Genomic DNA, 18,845 nt, shown 5'->3' on the forward strand with positions numbered 1-18,845 from the left:
ATTTCCCTTTTCAGCTCTGTGTCAATCAGGTTTCTGTAGCTTTCCTATATAAGCATGGGGGAATAAACTCATAAAACAGAATCGGATTACATTGTCCCAAATTATTGGCAGTGTCTGTCAGTGACAGATGTTGCTGTTTGACTCCTACTTTGAAATGGTCAATTTTTGAGGTCACTATCTTTTGAATAGCCTCCCAATATTATTTATATAATGGAAGCTGCTTGAGTAATTTCATTACTGAAATTCCACAGTCCGGTATAAACAAAGAGAAATTCAACAGCAGTTGTGACACTTGCGTAATGCATGGAGTTCTCTGGCAGCAAGACTGATGTAAAGCATTTCTGAGCAGGATAAGGCACGCACATTTTATAACATATGGGATCTCTGTGCATTCAAGCTTGGGCAGGTTGAAAGAGGTGTTCAATGAAACCCTCCTGCATTTAACCAGATTCCCCATCTTAGAACATTCTCCAGATAAAACTTGTGGCATGCTGCTCTGTAGTGTTATGTACAGTTGTTTAACCTTGATTTAATTAAACTAATGAGTACTGTGTGCTGCTAAGGCATTGTGACTCTACTAAAATTTCACAGAAGGTTGTTCATGCTTGTTCTTGTGGTAAGCTGCCTCTCTTCCCCACCCTTGTAGGAGACTGTTTTGTATGAAATGAAGAGTTTAAATTGCCTGTTTGTGATACTTTTGATAATATGCAAGCCAAATGATGCACGGACTGTTTTTTATCTACTGTTGATGAAGCAATAATCTGAGGCAAAACAGGAGGAAGTTGCTCTCATAATTAATAATGCTTTGTTTTGGGATATATTTCTGCAGGATAATCCACATAGATTGACTCTGTCAATGAGTCCAGAGGAAGACTACCATGATAAACAAGCAAAAATGGAAGCAGAAAAGCTGGGAAAAAAGGTCAATGCTCTTTCTGAAGAAGAAAAAACCCAAATCTTTGAAAAAGGTTAACATGCTTTTTCATATTTTTATTTCGGTAACTGCTTAAAAACACAGCCAATGTTTTAGCTGGAGTTCTGTAGAATATCTTAAATTCTCAGGCACCCTCCAGCATTTGCTCTGAAAGAGATAATTTTTTTTGTTGGAAGTTTGTGTATATGTGTTATGGGGCTATGCAGTGTAGTGTTTACACTGCAATGTACGATTAGTATATTCCATTAGTTTAACACTCAAAAATAGAAGGATCAATGTCTCGAGGAGGGCGGAAGAAAGGAAACTGTTTTAAAATATTGATCTGCTTATTCTTTCCGATGTTAACTTGCACTAAGTACAAGATGAATTCCACTGTTTACCTTGAAGCTGTTTATTTTTGAGCATATGAGGTCTGTTCCGTGCTCCTGTAAAACTTGTACTTTATAATTTTATTTCTTATCTTTTCTACTTAAAAAGCCAAGTAAAAAAATAATGTTGAGTTTAACTTATTCTGGGCAATAACTTAAACTTGGAAACCCTGGGCAGTCATCTAAATTTGTGAAAACAGTGATCTAGTCACAGAAATCCTCCAAAAAAGTGATGTTAATCTTCTGAAGCTTTGGTACTAGACGGGGGATAGGGGAGTGGAAAATCAGATGAGGCTTTCTACTTACGAAGGTAAATTGGAGAGTACTTGGAGATGACCAGCTAGAATCTGAGACAAGCTGAAATGTGAAATTAAACACAACAATTTAGCTGCATCAGTGTACTGACAGAGCGCTTGAGTAAGAACAGGGGGGAATGGGTTGGAAAGAAGCTTCTTACTTGCAAGGTCCGGGTTGCCTGGTTTGGTGGCCGCAGAGCTGGGTGACAGGACAGGCTGGCAGATGCCACTTCGTCAGGGTTTAAATTGCATGTTAACAGGATGTGAAGGGGGGATTGGAAAGAGAATTTACAAAGATACAGTGTTCTGTTTGCTGTTGCGACGTGATAATCTGCAGAATTTGTTTCAGTAAAATATTTGAAAGAACTGTTGATAGAAAATGCTAAACTTCAGACTCTTGTGTTTTTCTGATCTGCGTCACCTCAGTAGGTTTTAACGGCACTTTCACTAAAAGCTGAAAATGACAAACTGGTATTCTGCTCTCCTTACTAGGTTTGGAATTAATTGCTCTTCAAAGCAAGCCTCAGGATACCTCTTGTCTCCCAGCTCTAAAAGTGTCTGACATTGAGCCCAAAATCCCATTCACTGTGCTGGAGACAACACTCGCAGGTTGGTGTAACCACTGTTTCGTCCTCAAAAGAGTGACATTATTGGATTGTTATCTAGCTGCTTGCCCAGCTGTTGCTCTTTTTTGCTCTTTATGAAGCGTGTGGACTCTGTTTGTTGTCCATAGTTATGGTCCTTTTCCTCTAGTCCACCATCTGCCATCTCTGAGGTGAACAGTTTGCAGCGGATTTGCAGACGCTTCTCGCCATCGCCTCTGAGGGGCAATGTAGGGCTGTTCTCAGCTCGAACCAGCCACCTGCCCTTCCCAGGGCTCTGGCAGTAGCGCTCCTGATGCGAGCTACCTGCTGCCTGCTTACTCACTGCCTGCCCTGCCCTGCAGTCAGAGGAGTCTCCAGGTGGCATGCTCCGCTGCTCTTGAGCAATCTCGCCACTTTCCAAAGACTTATCCAGGGTGCAGCGCTCCTGGCAGCTTGTGCAGAGAGCCTTCCTTACTGCTTTCCTTTCCTACCTAGTTTTTACAGAACATGACATACAGGAGCCATAGGAGAAAAAAAAAATTGTCATCCTTCATAACTTCAATGCAAGTTTCTCCCGGCTTTGCCAGTGGCTACCCCATGGATTGATAGGAAACAAGAAATTGTATATCTCAATTTTGTTACAGTTCTGTCAAAATCTTGCAGGTAATACTGCTCTGTGGTATATTTCTAACAGACACTTCCCTGCAAAAATTGCCAGCAAGTTGCAAGTACTGTATAGTTTTGATACTAAAATGACCTGGTTTTGTGAAAATTCTAATGTGTATATTCTAATATCCTAGCTTAGAAGAGAGTGTACAGTGCAGGAACCCGCTTTCGTCAACTTTTGAGGTGATGAAGGCAAAAAATAAGGGAGAAAAACTTCTTGAGGAGTTCAGAAACAAATTACCATTCCTTTATTTGAAAGTTACCTCTAAAACGTGGTCTCTGTCAACAGAATTCTCTCATCAAATTGTCCGGGTATCCATTACCTTACCATAGACAGAAACAACAAAAGCCCTTCAGTCCAGCAGTCCTTCAGTGCAATGTGCAAAGTTTAAACAAGAAGTGGCTCTGAAGTGCCAACAGAAAATAACTCTTAATATGAAGTGCTTGTAAGAAATTGTTTTGCTTTTATGTTTTTATAGTAGGAAGCTGTTGGTTGTTCTTTACTTTTGGGTTTTTTTTTTATCCCTAGCTGATGAAATTCCTGTCCAGTACTGTGCTCAGCCAACCAATGGGGTGGTTTATTTCAGAGCTGTTTCCAGCTTGAACACTCTTCCTGAGGAGCTCAAACCATATGTGCCGCTCTTCTGCAATGTCATTACAAAGTAAGAGGTTTACTTTCTTAGAAGCTAAAGCAATAAGATGTAATACAGGTTACTGAAATAATACTGCTTTTAATAACTTTAGCAACTGTTCTTATTATAGAAGGGAAATGCTGGTAAGTTGGTGTTCTGCAGAAACAGTGGTCTTCCCTCTTCCCCGCAGAGTTGCCAACTCCTTTCCACTTCTCCATCAGTCTCTGCATTGCCTTGTTCCCCAGCGTCAACACAAGCATTCTCCGAACAGATTGGAAAATTGATAGAAATGAAAAATAGCCTAGCAGAAATTAAAGTTTTCACTTGGATAGATTTTTGGTCTAATTTCACCATGTGGTCACCAGACCACTGACCCCATCATAGGGGAAAGAGTGGCACAGGGCAGAACAAGTCACTTGGGCTGGGAGGAATCTGTTCTTTTTATTGGTGGTAACAGCTTATGTGGTGTCATTACTGTAGTTCCATATGGATGTTGGTAGCAAGCCTATACGTAAAGCACACTCTTTAATACACCATTTTGAATTAACAGGATGCTTTAATTTGAAAGCTTGGTGTATTATTTTTTTCTTTCATAAGGTGTGAAGTATTATGTTTGCTAAATGCTCCAAATTGTTCAGTTGCTAAATTAGTATTGGCCTAAACAGTCTCCTTTGCAAATGGCATATGGATCCTGGTTTTGGCATACACTGAAAATGGAAATAAATCTCTCTTGTTTTTCGCAGGATGGGATGTGGAGCCCTTGATTACAGGGAACAAGCCCAGAAAATAGAGTTAAAAACAGGTGGGATGTCTGTCAGCCCACATATCATTCCAGATGATTCACACCTGGATGTGTATGAACAGGTAAATTAATCATAAACTTCAAGACGTTACACTTGCAATAACAGCTCTGTAGTTAAGGGGCAGTCAGGGCTTCCAGGTAGAGGGTCAGCTAATGTAGATTGAAAACTTGGTGTATAAAGGACTTGCAGCTTTTTGTGTAAGATACAAATTTGACAATTACAGTAACTTAGTATTTTGTTTTAAGGGGAGTGCTTGATGTGGTTATCGGTTTTAAGGCAGTGCTTCACTAGCATCTGTCACCATATTTTTGAATGCTGCAAAAACTTTTGGAAGCAGAGGGTAGAGGACAGAAGGGTGTAATGTTATACATAGAGATTGCTGTTAACGTGCGTATGTCACTGTTAATGTGGTTCAGAAACATGGAATGTTTGCAAGATCGTTAGATCTTAGTATTGGGCGTAACAGTCCCAGCAATATCCTCTCAAGATTTTTTCAGACTTGCAGGGCTCTGCTGCTGTGGTTTGCTCCCCATGGATCCTGGAGTTGAGTTAGGGAGACTCCTTTGCAGAAGGGTGCACCCCCAGAACAGTTTTATTTGTACTTTATGTGAAAAATGAGAAATTCTGTTTCTGAGCTGCTACTTACTGTTGAGAGGAGGAATCGACAGGCTTGCTTTGTGTGAAGAGCAATCACGTTTCACATCTGCTCTGATTTTAGTAGCACGGCCTGCATTAACGTGGTTTTGTGATGTGTTGCATTTGGTTGGCATCACTGCATCGTTTTCATAAAAAGTTATTCTGCATTTCTCAGGCCATTGCTTTGGTTGTCTTGTGTGAAGGGGTTTTTTTTGTGTTTTGTTTTTCTTTTTTTCCTTCAGGGTGTGCTCTTTTCATCTCTATGCTTGGATAGAAATCTGCCAGACATGATGCATTTATGGAGTGAAATATTTAACAAGTACAGTACACTGGGTTTCGTTTGTTTGTGTTTTTGCATGTGTTTTGGGGTTCTCTTTTTCCCCTCTTCCTCCAACCATTCTCTTCTTAAAGATCCTACTTTGGGATTTATTTGTATAACCGTATCTTTGAACGGCTCCCAGTTTCTAAACCTAAGTATTTCATCATTTACATGACTATATAGTGGATTAAATGGAGAGCCAACAGTCTAAGAGCTCTTTGTTGAACTCGGGATGATGAATGATTCAGTGTTATAAATTCCATTGGTGTGCTTTTGCATGAGACCTAGAGACCTGCTTCTACTCTTTTTCAGCCCCCGGTTTGAGGAGGAAGAACATTTCAGAGTGCTGGTTAAGAAGACTGCCCAGGAGCTATCAAATGGGATTCCAGATTGTGGGCATTTATATGCCTCTATTAGAGCCAGCAAAAACCTTACGCCTTCTGGAGAATTGCAAGAAATGTTCAGTGGGATGGATCAGGTGAAAAGTTAATGGCATCCTTCAGTGAGGCCCAAATCCTCGATTTTGGAATTACAGTGCTTGTTTTTGCTGATTCTTTCTATTGGCTTAATCCGTAGTCTTTCTGCCTTCCCTTCCCACACAGGTGAAGCTGATGAAGAGAATAGCAGAAATGTCCGATATTAAACCAATACTACGCAAACTACCGCGCATTAAGAAGTATTTATTAAATAGTGACAACATCAGGTGAGTTCCGCCTAAAAAGAAAAGGGGCATTTTGGTTAACGAGAGGCCGTGGCTGCGAATGGGCATTTCTCAGTGCGCTTCATGGAGTACTGGGGTTTTGTGAGATGGGAGGTCTGTGGAAAAACTGCAAAAATGTTATTAAATTCTCCTTGCTTAAAAAGTGGTAGCTATGGCTTATTTTGTTCATTTTTAACAGGTATGAGAAACTTACAGCAAATTTCATATGTAACTGTTGTACCAAAAGTGTGTAAATGGCCTGTGGGATTTTACAGAAATACTCAAAATTCTGCCCTTCCCCCCCCCCCCCCCCCCCCGCTTAAAGGTGCCCAGGAGACAAATACTTATTATATTGTATTGTAACAGTAGAATGCAGTTTGGTTTGGATTTTTTTTTCTCCTAAAAGGAAAATAGTGACATTCTGAAAGCTGCTTTATGGGTATATTGGAAAAAGTTAAGAGGGCATTTAAAGGTGTTTAGTGTCAGACGCGTTAGTTCCAAAAATAAGTCCATTTGAAGTGAAATAAGTGCAAAGTTTTATTTTGCAAAGCATGAAATGATGAATAAAATTATGGAAATATCTATACTGTTCAAAACCATGGTAGGTCTGCCTGTAAAGGGAGAATACAGAGGACATTAGTTTCGTTGTGAGACACTTATGTTTTGCAAAACTGATGTAGTCCTGTCCTGTGCACAGAAGTGGTTTGACAGCTACTGCTAAAGTTTAGGTCCGAAGGTGTTTTTGGGCAAGGAAAAGAAAAGCAATTGGACTGTGACTTTTTTTTTTTTGGCATATCAAATGCTGGATTATGAATATTTTGCTTTTTTCTGTGATAATGATTATCAGTGACCACAGATCTAACATTCTGATGATTTAATAGAAAATGTTTAGGAAGACAAAGTGGTACAAATTATAAAGGACTGTCTGAAAACACAAAAACATATTTAAAAACTTGATATGTACTTTTAACAGATGTTCAGTGAATGCAGCACCTCAACAGATATCAGAAGCATCTAAAGAAGTAGAGAAATTTATAAAGGGCATAGCTAGAAGTAAAAAAGAGAGAAAACCTGTTCGTCCCCATGTGATTGAGGTAAGAAGTTACTTCATTTGTGACTAGGGCATCAAACACAGTTGGATTTGATCTTGTGTAAAGCCCACTGTGCAATCAGGAGAAGATCGTTTGAACTCAGATACCGTGTCCGTACAAAGATGTCTGAAGAAATTTGCAAGAGTCAGCTCTGTGATAAGCTGCTCTGTGTTTTGCCACAGAGGCTGTCTTCGCCTCAATAAAATAGACAATAGTAATCCTGTAGATCAGCTGTCAAGCCCTTACCCTGAGGTTACTGCTTTCGCGTGGGATGTGGAAAAAGAAATTCTTTCTTTCTCTGTTGCATAAAACTAATTTCTTTTTTAGCTGAGCTTTTCTTGAAGTGTTGGCCAAAAGGAAATAGGGCATGACGTGCAGTTCCTCAGTTGCGTAGGAATTAGTTTTGTTATCTGGATGTTCAGGACATTTGGCGTGAAATGTGCTTGGCTCAATAGAGTTGACAAAGGATCTGCTCTGTCAATATGCAGATCTGTCTTACTTTCTGACAAGACTGGAATAAGCTCCCAGTTCCCTACCCATGAGAGAAATGATAGTCTGAAACTTTCTGGGCCTCATTTAATCTCTGTCTCGGTGTCTTTTCAGTGCCAAATTACTCTTGAAAGGAAATTTATGTGGCATTTGCTTAGAAGTTCAAATATAAAGCAGTCATCAAGTAGCTTGCTTAAGTTTGTGAAGACGTGGTCTGATGGTGGTTTCAAAGAGGTTTGAAGGGTAGGGGTTGCATTTGTAGTAGTATTAGTCTAAATTGTTGAATCATCTTTTAATATGAGGGCTGGGTCTCTTGTAGAAATCTTCAGAAGTCAAACCTGTGGGAAGCGAAATCCTTAGTGGTTTGCAGATCACAAGGAAGCTAGTTAATGTAAGTACATTATTGGTTGGGGATATTGGTATTAGAGGGCTGTGACTGATACTAATGGTCCATCTTAAGCTCTTACAGATGCTCTTACTATTTAGAAGCACACCACTGAAACATAATGTGCCCTTCAGTTCCACCCTCTGACTGGATTGTTTCTTTAAACTAGCCATCAAACTCCTTCATCCTTCTATGTAATCCTTTTTGGTTCTGGTGTGAAGGTCATTTAGCTAACTTCACACCCATGTGTGCAGGCAAAAACCTGCTAGTGCTGTGTCTTGTAAGCGACACATTTTATTTTTATCCTGGTTTCAGAACGAGACTTGTGTGGTGTCACTGCCAGTTAGCCCCTTCCTTTCCTTCCTCTCCTCCCTAAATGATTCTGAATGTGAATGACACCTGACAGAAGAGCATCAGTGACAATTAAGTAAAAATTAAAATCTGTATTTGGCTACAGGAGAGAAAAATAACTTAGAATACCCTGAGCTCTCCTTTGAGAAGAAGGCGGGGAGAGCTCAGCCCACGGTTTTGCTTGCTGACCAGTCATGTATACGCTGCTGTGCTTGGCCCAGCCAGCCAGAGATGTGTGAGGGGCTGGGAAGCAGGTCTTTGAAGTGAAGAAAGGCTTGGGAGTATTGAAATGGGGTCATAAAAGCTACTGGAGGTGTGTAAGGCTCCGATCATGCTTAAGTAAGCACACAAGCAGCTGTATGTGTGAAAGAGGCGAAGAAGTGAGTGCTGCAGAGGCCTGGAGCCACGAAGAAGACTGGAAGTTTTGAAGTGGGGGTGTAAGGAAGAATCGAGTTTATTGCAGGGGATGTTTGAGCAGAAATTCATACAGCTGCTGCTGCTGCTCATAAATAGTTTGCATTTTTTTTGTGGGTTTCAGTTTCTGAATCTGGTTTCAATATCTAAAATTGAGGAGACGGACTGAAATATGATGTGGTGACCATTACTTGTGTGGACATAGAAGTGGAGAGATACGAACGCTTGGTTCAGTCAAAGTAAAGACATGGCAGGGGAAGCATGCCAAACAAAACTCTTCAGTAATAACACAAGGCCTACACAATTGAGAAGCCGGTGTGCAAGGATGGGTAGCTGATGTACGGTATCCATGTACTTTAGTTTCCCAAGGCAATTCTGTGTACTGGATTGCTAATATGGGCACAATGGAAATGTCAGCGATGGCAGTCTAGGTCAAGTGGCAGCTTTAGCATTTGTGTGTCTGTATGTTTGGCAGACTTTCATAGTTTGCAAAAAAGCCAGAGTTCTCAAATGCATAAACTGTCTCATCTATGCTAACTGTGACAATAATGCATTTTTCTCTTAGGATCCTACTTTCAAACCATGCCAGATGAAGACCCATTTTGTACTTCCCTTCCCAGTGAACTATATTGGGGAATGCATTCGAACAGTTCCCTACGCAGCTGCAGACTACGCAAGGTGGGAAACAGAATCAGCAGGGAGCTTCTATATATGTTGCATAGCACAAAACAAAATGGAAAGTGAGTCTGACCACAGAAAATGGAGTCTCGATAGAAAATGCTTTGCAGTACATTTGTCACAAATTCTTTATGGAGCAACTTCTGGATGGCTAGGTCCAGAAATGCCCTGTTTTAGTAAATGCTGAGGCTAAGTAACGAGGGGCTACTACCCCATAACTTCCGAATAAACGGCCCTGCCTACTTGGATGTGTCTGAGTTGACAATCCTATTGCATGTAACAAAGTTTAGGAGGCTGCCCTCGTATTTCATTAAAGTGAAATAAATGGAAATAATCAAGGAATGTTCCAAAGCAGTGCCACTTTTACAGTGATGTCACATTATTCAGCTATTATTAAATGTTGAGTATTGTTATCGTTACTGTTGTAGCTTACAAGAAGCAATGCATTGCAAACGGGGATCTTTGTGAACTTTAGAGGAAGTTGCAAATATTACTGTTGTCCAATTCGTTTAACATCTTTGCTGTTGATAATTTCTCTCATTACAGCCTTCGAATTCTTGCACGGTTGATGACAGCTAAATTCCTACATAGAGAAATCAGAGAGAAAGGAGGGGCGTATGGTGGAGGTGCTAAACTTAGTCACAATGGCATATTCACTTTCTACTCCTACAGGTAACAGTAGGTTCATTCTTTCCGGTTCATGTCTGAGGGGACCGCTGGCTGCACTTACGTGTATCTTTTTTTGACTTAGCTGTAGCTCTCTTTCAAGATCAAGTGAAATAAAAAGAATGTTGAATCACAAGCAAGTGATTCAGTGCTGATGATGTTCAGATTAGTTGCTTCAGGTATATCAGTTTCGTTGATAAACCCCCTCTTGCTTTCTCTGGTGTCTGTCCTTGGGAAAGCCTAACTTAGCTCGGCTGGTAGCAACCATTGTTGTGTCTCTGCACTTAGACGTTTACTGTCTCGACACCAGATCTATGTAAAACTGGCTTTCACTTGTTTCTTCCTGGGTTGGGGAGGCCCTAAAAAAGGGAATTCGAGACTGTTCCAAATTTAAGACCAGAAGTAGAATGATGTTGTTCCCTAAGGTCCTGAGTTTGAAAATACGCAGCTTCCTTTGGTGACTGGCTGGAACCATCAGATATTCAGCGGAAAGCATTGCTGGTGATGAGATAGAATTGCTTTTTTTCTTTTCTTTTCCTCTTTTTCTGCCAGTCAAGAACAGTTACCTTGCATTGGTGTTACCAAAGCACTTTTGGATGAAATTTGAACTGGAGCTATTAAAGACTAGTTATAATCCCCACTAAAAATGTCATGTGGCTAGAGTCCTGGCTTAAATCGTTTCCCTAGACCAAAGGCAGCCTAGCACAGTACTTGGTCGGGATTCCTAGCTAAAACTTGCAGCAGCCTTGCCTGTCCGTGAAGCTTCAACATGGTAGGACTTGTCCTGGTTAGTATTTCAGTAGTTTTTAACCTGTTGCACCTGTTCTACAGAGAGCAGGAACAAGTGTAGCAGGAAACACAACTTAGAGAAGATATGGCGTATCATAAATATTACTGTTGTTGATATCAACGGCAGTTGTGCGTACTAAGCTGTTGCAGCAAATTGATAGCGCATTGTAAACCGTGCTGGTTTACCATCTTTTTATATACCAGTTCTCTGCACACTGCCTTGGAACTACTTTTAGGCAACTGAACTTGCTGCATTTGTGTATCTAAAATTCAAAATATGCCTGGTTTGTAACACTTCTTTCTTCTGAAAAAAACCCCAAAACCTCTTTTTGTAAACAAAAAGGAAGTTTATCATTTGGTTTAATCCCCATGTATGTATGTTTGTGTGATGCATAGTAAACTATGAATGAAACAAGAACAAAGCAATTACAGTGTTTCATTTTGGAAGACTAAAGTAACTAATTTTACTTTTTTTTTTTTTCCTTTCTTCTTCTAAGAGACCCAAATTCGTTAGCCACCTTGAAAACATTTGAAAAAGCAGTTGAATGGGCCAAATCTGGAGAATTCACACAACAAGATATCGATGAAGCTAAGCTAGCGGTATTTGCTGCTGTAGATGCACCAATAGCTCCTTCAGATAAAGGTATAGTCTCACCAGCCTCCCAGCGCTGCCAATATTTATTTTTTTTATTTGAGTTTAAAGGGAAGAAAGTAGTTAGTTTGCTAAACTGTATCATATGATAAAATTGGTACTTGGCAGACATTGGTAAGACAATTGCATTTTCAACAAAGCAGTCAATTCCTGTTGCTCCCTTTCAGAAATACCGCATGCATTCAGTCTCTACTGAAGTTCGCATATTCGCGCTGCTCCTTGATGTCAGGTGAATACAGCTAGGAGATGGAGGTAGATCAAAGAAACAATTCTAGGCTTGGAAAGGGCAGTAAGTGCAAGCAAATAAAAGGGAATACTGGTCTTCCGATTCAAAGAAAGTTGAAGGATTATTTTCCTGACACAAGCGTGCATATTGACTGGGAATGTCACTAACCTTTTGTGCATACTTTTTTTGAAGAAGTTAAAGCATCAAGTCCATCTGCTGCGGTGGAGGGTGTTATCTTCTTTACATACCTGCATACTTAGGATGGCTTGGTAGTATCTTCGTATCTTTTCAGTTTGCTCACACATTGCTTTGCTTTCCTCGCTTTTCCCTCCCTCCCCCATTCTCAGCTTAATTTCAGTCCAAAACTTGCTAAGTTAGAGTATGTTCCTTTCTTATACATAAAGGAATTAGAAGGTTAAAATTGGCATTATTTTAATATGTACTTGTATTAACACTAACATTAAACAAGAAAACTTAAAATGAAGCTGACTTTCAGCTGACAGAACTTGGTTTTGGTCTGGGCAACTAAAAAAAAAAGTAATCCATTTTATGTGCATACGAGTGAAATGCATGCATATTTGAACGTTGGTATTTGTGAGAGTAATGATTTCCATTCTTTGATATTTGAACACACATCTTAACGGAGCTGTGGCATATTTAGTGAAACAGTGAATAGAAGAACATTGTTCAGTAGGCCTGGAAGCCGTTGCAGAAAGAAATACCTGTCCCTTCACACTACTGTTACATTAATCGTTGGGCCCTGCATGGGGACTTGAGCTACCTTAGCTAACTTGGAAGTCAGCCCTGCTTTGGGCAGGAGGTTGGAGGACTAGTTGACAGATGTCCTCCCAAGCCACTTTTTTTCCCCCCTAAGACTATTTGCATGACAAAAAGCTTTTCTATGATTATTTTGGAGTTCTCTGGTAGTTCATAGACCTATAATATTAACATTAATATACTGTGGGCAAGTATTCCAACAAAAGCATTAAAGCATTTGTATGTAGATTTCTGTGTGGAGTACAAAAAGGTGATTGAACCTTTGTCTTGCACATATACTACAACTGATGGCAAATTTTAAGAGCTTGTTGTTGTAAATGACAATAAAGATAGAAGCTTCATGAAATGCAGTTTGGCTAAAACATTGTTAGAAAGTACTGAGACTCTTTCAAATGAATCCTGTTAGGGTGTTTTAGGTTTTCTGGACCACCATTATGTTTAGATTTTTTGACAAACTCAATCAGTTGCCAGAATAGAATAGGAATTTTTTTTTCCCCTAAATAGGAAACTCTTACTACCTCAGAAAACTAATTTACGTAGTTCTAACCTTTGGTGTTTGATTTACAGTTAGACGTTGTCTCAAAACAACGGCCTAATGGTGGTCTCTGTTGTTCCTTCCAGCACACGTACCTGTCTTAGTTTGCACTCGTTCATGCACTTAGTTGTAACTGAGACTCCAGTACACCAATGCAGTGCGTGGTTTTGTTTTCCTCTTTTCCTAGGAATGGATCATTTCTTATATGGGATTTCAGATGAAATGAAGCAGTCGCACAGAGAACAACTTTTTGCTGTCAACAGCGATAACCTGGTTGACGTATCAAACAAGTAAGTCTGTGCTTAACTTTGGAAAATGTTTACTTGAAAAATAGAACAATTTGAAGAAGAAAACAGTTTGTAAAAGTTGTCATAATAATTCTTGGATTTCTTCCCTGGCCTTTCGTACTTTCACTACTTGCTTTTGTAACCTAGAGAGAGAGGTGTTAATTATATCCTGCTTATTGCATTTTAGCAGATGTAACTTCCTCTTACATTCTGAGTTTGTGGGAGATTGTTTTACTTTTGAAGGGTCCAGAAACTGTCTGGAGAAGGAGTACACTCAGACATCCAGCTCCTGGCTGTATGAGCTGGTTCTTTTAGACTCGTAACACTTTGTGTTTCTTTAGACTTCTGAATTCCACTTTAGACTTAAGAATTCCACTACTGAAGAAGACAAGGTTAAGGAAATAGGCTAGTTAGGGCTATGCCTTAGGAGCCTGTTGTATTGTGATGATTGGGGAAAAAACAGTGTAAATCCAAAAGATGCTGTAAAAGCAAACAATGGATACATACCAAACAGCGCTTTTTCCTGAGACGGGAATATTTTTAACGTGTATAGCAGAGTTATGGATAACTGAATGCAGCAGCTTCTCATTTGTTTCTGTTTTTTTTTCTTGCAGGTATCTTGCAGTTGGGAAGAGCACTCGTGGCCAAGCTGTACTTGGCCCAGAAAATGCAGATATCACCAAAGATCCCTCATGGGTCAAACGATGAATTGCTGCTGAACATCCAAGCCAATACAAAACAAGCCCATCTGTGTGACTATACAATTAGTTTTTTGTAGTAACTTGTAACTGTGCTGTGGTCCAACTTAAATGTTCATTGCTGCTTTTAACAGTGTCCAACAAACCAGTTAAAAGCTGTCCCTCTTGAAATAACTATGTGAAAAATTTTCAAACCATACAGTATTTGAGAGCAAGAATGATTTGCTCTGTTACGGCAAAGACAGACCTTAATATTTTACTAAAGACTCACTCCTCCAATTGCATATGAAAGCTATATAAATTAAATATTTTTTGTGTATGTAAAACTAGTGTTTTAAATGGAGTTTGTTTGAAATCATGTCTGCTGTTGGACATATAAAAACTACGTCTCTCACACTGACAGATTTCATTCTTTGGTGTGATAATTCCAGCTCCCTTGGCAGAAGCCACCTACAGGTAGAGGAGCTTTGTGACAGTACATTCCACCTTGCATCACACCAAGGTTGTAGTGAATTGCAGTGTAGTGGGCAAATCACTCATGAATTAGTGTACAGCATATTTTAAGTTCAACTCAGCTTGCCACTCTGGGCAATGCTCAGTCATCTTTTGACATGACGCAGTCTAGTATTTAACTTTTTGTCAAGGTCCAGTTAACAGGTAAGCTGGCATGAGGAAACATTTTTGGCTGTGTCAGCCTCATTTCAAAAGTCAATTTTATCCTTTTTCATCATTATGGGGCATTTTTTTTAGTAGTCTTGAAGAAGCTGAGAGAAAGGAGACCTGAAGCAAGGACCTGATTATACCCTTCTGAATCTCAAATTATTAAAGCTTCCCCCCTGCCCCCCCCCCAAAAAAAAAACAACCTAGTTTTATCATCCCTGTACAAGGAGAAAGGATTCAGAGTTCTAGCCTAATCCTGAAGAAGCAACATAAAACAGTTTGCCCTGCTGTAAATACTTCCTGCACAGTTAGGAAAGGAAAAGGGCAGCTGCTTTTTTCCTTCACAGGACTCTATAGAGAATCCTTCATGAAGCATTATTCCCCCAATTGTTTAAAAGCAGGTGAATACAATTTCCGACAAGTCACACATGATGTTTGCAACAGTACTTTATTTCACTTCAGATACATTAAGCACAATCCTGTAACTCAACACAAAGCTAGCCATCTACACTTATTTTTTGGGTGTAAGTACTCTGAAACAAAGTGCAGTAGATGAGTAACTTACAGAGTGCATAGAGCGGTGTTGCACTTACTTACTGTTAAAGGGTAGTATCAGTAAACGGTGCTTATCTGTTAGATGCTAGGGTTTGTTTCAAACATAACACAAATACAGACAAAATCTGCGTGATATCTGAACATCTTGTTTCACATAAAGTGCTGGTACAATAATTTAAATGTTACAAAACAAAGCTGTAACGATTCTAAAGCATTGTTACTCACAATGTGCATCTATTAGATTATTCTAAAAGTGATGTCTTTAGATGGCTCCGGTTTCTGCTTCCTTTGGGCTGTGCATAGCAACATGCTCCAGCTGGCCTGAATCTGAAACATCGTAACTGGTCTTGTACTTGGCCAGGATTTTCATCAGTGGCCGCAGCTTCAGCCACCATTGCTCCTTGGGAATCCTGTGTCTGTGTAAGAGGTGGGGTGGGGAGGGAAAAAAAAAAAAAAGTGATTTACTTGGCAGCCAAGACAAACACATTTTGTAGGTTATTTGACAGCGCTAACAGTAATGGCCTTCCTTATAAATAGGATCAGATGTTGATATTTATGGTGAGATGCAAACACTGACCCAAAATGGGGAGAAGCAAGGACAGAATACTGAAGGAACAAATAAATTTTACTATAAAGATGTTCTTTATAGGTAAGTATAATACCAAATTGGGTGCAAAAATGCTGCTGCACTCAACTGTACCAGAAGTAAAGTAATTCTAGGGATTAGAGCAAAGACAACTATGAGAATGTTACTTAAAAGGACAGTGGAATCCCAGGATTCGTAACAAGAGACTTCAAGTGTCAGGAGAGGATGAAGAGAGTTGTTAGAAAAGACAAGTGAACAAAGTGAATCACTGGCTGAATGTAGGCCAAAGACAAAAGTGCAATAAAAGAGTTGGCAAACGCTGTGTGTCAGCACTGTGGAGAAGATGCTCATTTGATGTGGTGAAAAGAAGCCTGTGTTGAGATGTTTAAAATGTAAGCAGCATATACATACACAAAGTCTGTTTCATTCTTAAGCTCAGCCACAGGTTGGAAAACAAGGTTCCGTCTACGCATTCCCAGCAAACAAACTGAGTCATCAGTATTGGCAAATACTTTTCCTAAAAAGAATGAAATAATTCAGGATCTTTCTTACTCACACTTGTAAGGGCAAATACCCTTTTCTGTAATTAAATTGAACAGGGAGCTTACAGTAGCTTAATTTCAGTTACTGAATATTTAATGTAATGATAAAACATCAATTAGTACTTTAATAGGGTTAGGAGATCTTCACTTTTTTAATTTAGCTTTGGTGATTAGCAATGAAAACACAGTGTAATTAAGCAACAATAAGACTGAATTTTAACATAGTTTTAAATTAGATTTTAGTAAACAGTGCTTTACAAAAATTCCCAAAGAAGACATTACCTTCTTCTGTCTCCCATGTAGCCACCATGAAACAAAAAGGAAGAACAGATGTAACTATATAACCATCAATTCCTTCATGCATGAAAAACTGCAATCACACTAGCATTTTTTTAAAGATAGATAAAAAACCAGCTATCTGAATTATTGACCTCACTTGAGGGGAAGTCTTCTTACAGTAGCAAGCACAGCAAGGCACTACTGAATAGTAACATAATCAAGAGGGAAAGAAGTATGTCGACTAACAAACTAATATACATTCATATGTTTGTGTAACAGTCTTATATACCGATAGCTAACCAAAGACAGTAAAACAAGAGGTAGCACCAAATATTTCTGCACCTTTTCGGTAGGTTTCTTTCAGTTTTTTGGAGATCCACTGCATAGCTTTTGCAGAAATTTTTGTCCCGAAGTTTCTATCAAATGGCGAAGGTGCACCACCCTGTGTGAAAGTGAGCTGTTTGTTAGTTATCGAACCAGTATTTGTGCCTTTTTATTTTATCAGTCATCTCTGTTAATAGCCTGCTCTACCTCTTATTTCCTTTTCCCCCACTTAGAAAAACAAACCAACCAAAAACCCCACCATGCAAATCAAGCTACAACATTTAAACTTTGTGTTAAGCACTTGTAGAATTCTCATTGAATCCGTAATACTTTTCACTTAGATAAATGGAGGGCACTGTTTCCCTTTCTTCCATTTCCCCTTAGTGCTGATCATTAAGCACTGCCCAGCTATCACTCTGCCACAGGGCAACCTGGTTTCAGCATAATATAAACCAGGAAACTGTTGAAGGAGAGGTGTCAGAGGGAGCCTAAGAAACCCAAGGGCTGACTCTCTGTAATCTAGGGAGTCTGGGAAGCACGGCTCTATTGCAGCTAGAACGAGGAAGGCCATAACGCCGTGTATGTAATACTGGGACAAAACAACTGCGCTGGGACTAGTAATTAATTACTAGACTAGTAATCGCATGATTTCTGGTTTTTTGGCTGCTTTCATTCCAAATATTACAGCAGCCTTTATATAGTTCTGGGAACAAAAGTGGTGTTTGGGGTTTTTTTAAACCCTCCGTTTACATTATATAAAGTCTGACTTTTCTGTCCATTTTCAATGCAGCAGATGGGACTGAAATCATATGTGAAGTAGTTCCAAATAGTTCCAAACAGATTGCTTGACTAATACTGGTCTTGACCTTCAAAATAAACTTTGCTAAATTTTATGCAGAAAGTGTCAAGCTCAGTGTTGAATAATCTAAAAATATGAGTAAGGGGAATATACATACAACTTGAAACAACTTAAAAGGAAAGACAGTCATTTCACTACTAGTACTTGAGAAATTTGGCTCTAGATGTATGTATGTTTTACTCTACCTCAGTCTTGGTGGTTAGTGTAGCCAAATTAGAAACTTACTATTTGCCCACTAACAAGCAGTATAGTGAGATAAAGAGATACAAGGTACAAAGACCACAAGGAGTAGCTCAGTGCTGTTTCTTCCACAAGAACAATCCATCTGCACATATTGTCTTAACAAAATCTCATCTCTTCCAGGGTTCAGAAGCCAGATACGTTACAGATGGGCAGATAAGTGTGTTCTAAGGATGTATTACAATAATAGTAAGAGAGCTGTATTACCTATTTTAAAAAGTGTAATTGTTTATTAATATAGACAGGGGAGGAATAAAAATGAAAACCCCTAAGAATCTAATGCATTTTTTTTTCCCTAGATTTTTAAGAAGGAATTGCAATAAAATATATCCCTAACAAAAACTTCTGAGTTACCTATGAACAAAAATCCACATACTTTTTTTTTTTTCTTTAATCCCAAGTCAGGCTTGCTTGAAATGCTTGAATAGTGCATGCTCTTTGTTCAAAGTTAAGCTTGTCTGTAATTTTAAGGTGATTTTTACCTGCTGCATGTGGCCCAATACATTTTTTCGACAGTCAAACACTCCTTTTCCTTCTTCAGAATACAACTGATAAATGAAGTCAGTTGTGTAGTTCTCATTGCAGTTCTCATTTCTGTAACAATTAAGGCCAGATACAGTTAACAAATTTACTATTAAGTAGTGGATGTCTTTACAGCTACTGAACGACAAATGTTTTCCCATTTTCTTGATACCAGTAATCATGGCTTGGGTATTTTCATCTAATCACCTATGTTCACTTTCATGTAACATGCTAATGATTTTGAAGTCTGCATTACTTTTACTACACTGACATCACTGGCAGGTCACTTGGAATCCACTGTT

The 18,845-nt window shown here is 39.2% G+C and overlaps 2 protein-coding genes across 6 annotated transcripts in view; one reads left to right on the forward strand and one right to left on the reverse strand.

Moving 5' to 3' along the window:
• Positions 1 to 14,378, forward strand: part of PITRM1 (pitrilysin metallopeptidase 1) — a 30,128-nt gene extending 15,750 nt beyond the window's left edge. The window contains exons 14-27 of one of the 2 annotated variants that reach the window (XM_076331873.1): positions 830 to 968; positions 2,091 to 2,207; positions 3,378 to 3,510; positions 4,224 to 4,344; positions 5,162 to 5,238; positions 5,551 to 5,716; positions 5,841 to 5,941; positions 6,912 to 7,032; positions 7,838 to 7,909; positions 9,234 to 9,346; positions 9,893 to 10,018; positions 11,299 to 11,444; positions 13,179 to 13,281; positions 13,893 to 14,378. In XM_076331873.1, the coding sequence (XP_076187988.1) occupies positions 830 to 968; positions 2,091 to 2,207; positions 3,378 to 3,510; positions 4,224 to 4,344; positions 5,162 to 5,238; positions 5,551 to 5,716; positions 5,841 to 5,941; positions 6,912 to 7,032; positions 7,838 to 7,909; positions 9,234 to 9,346; positions 9,893 to 10,018; positions 11,299 to 11,444; positions 13,179 to 13,281; positions 13,893 to 13,986 (1,629 nt within the window). In that variant the 3' untranslated portion in view covers positions 13,987 to 14,378. The remainder of the gene's footprint in view (positions 1 to 829; positions 969 to 2,090; positions 2,208 to 3,377; positions 3,511 to 4,223; positions 4,345 to 5,161; positions 5,239 to 5,550; positions 5,717 to 5,840; positions 5,942 to 6,911; positions 7,033 to 7,837; positions 7,910 to 9,233; positions 9,347 to 9,892; positions 10,019 to 11,298; positions 11,445 to 13,178; positions 13,282 to 13,892) is intronic. The other variant, XM_076331875.1, reaches the window with a different exon arrangement.
• A 687-nt stretch (positions 14,379 to 15,065) lies between these two features.
• Positions 15,066 to 18,845, reverse strand: part of PFKP (phosphofructokinase, platelet) — a 47,151-nt gene continuing 43,371 nt past the window's right edge. For all 4 annotated transcript variants that reach the window (XM_076331878.1, XM_076331879.1, XM_076331876.1 and 1 more), the window contains 4 exons: positions 18,504 to 18,615; positions 16,941 to 17,040; positions 16,189 to 16,294; positions 15,066 to 15,607 (listed from right to left, as the gene is read on the reverse strand). In XM_076331878.1, the coding sequence (XP_076187993.1) occupies positions 15,454 to 15,607; positions 16,189 to 16,294; positions 16,941 to 17,040; positions 18,504 to 18,615 (472 nt within the window). In that variant the 3' untranslated portion in view covers positions 15,066 to 15,453. The remainder of the gene's footprint in view (positions 15,608 to 16,188; positions 16,295 to 16,940; positions 17,041 to 18,503; positions 18,616 to 18,845) is intronic.

The sequence above is a fragment of the Aptenodytes patagonicus genome, chromosome 2, assembly GCF_965638725.1.
Source record: "Aptenodytes patagonicus chromosome 2, bAptPat1.pri.cur, whole genome shotgun sequence".
NCBI lineage: Eukaryota > Metazoa > Chordata > Aves > Sphenisciformes > Spheniscidae > Aptenodytes > Aptenodytes patagonicus.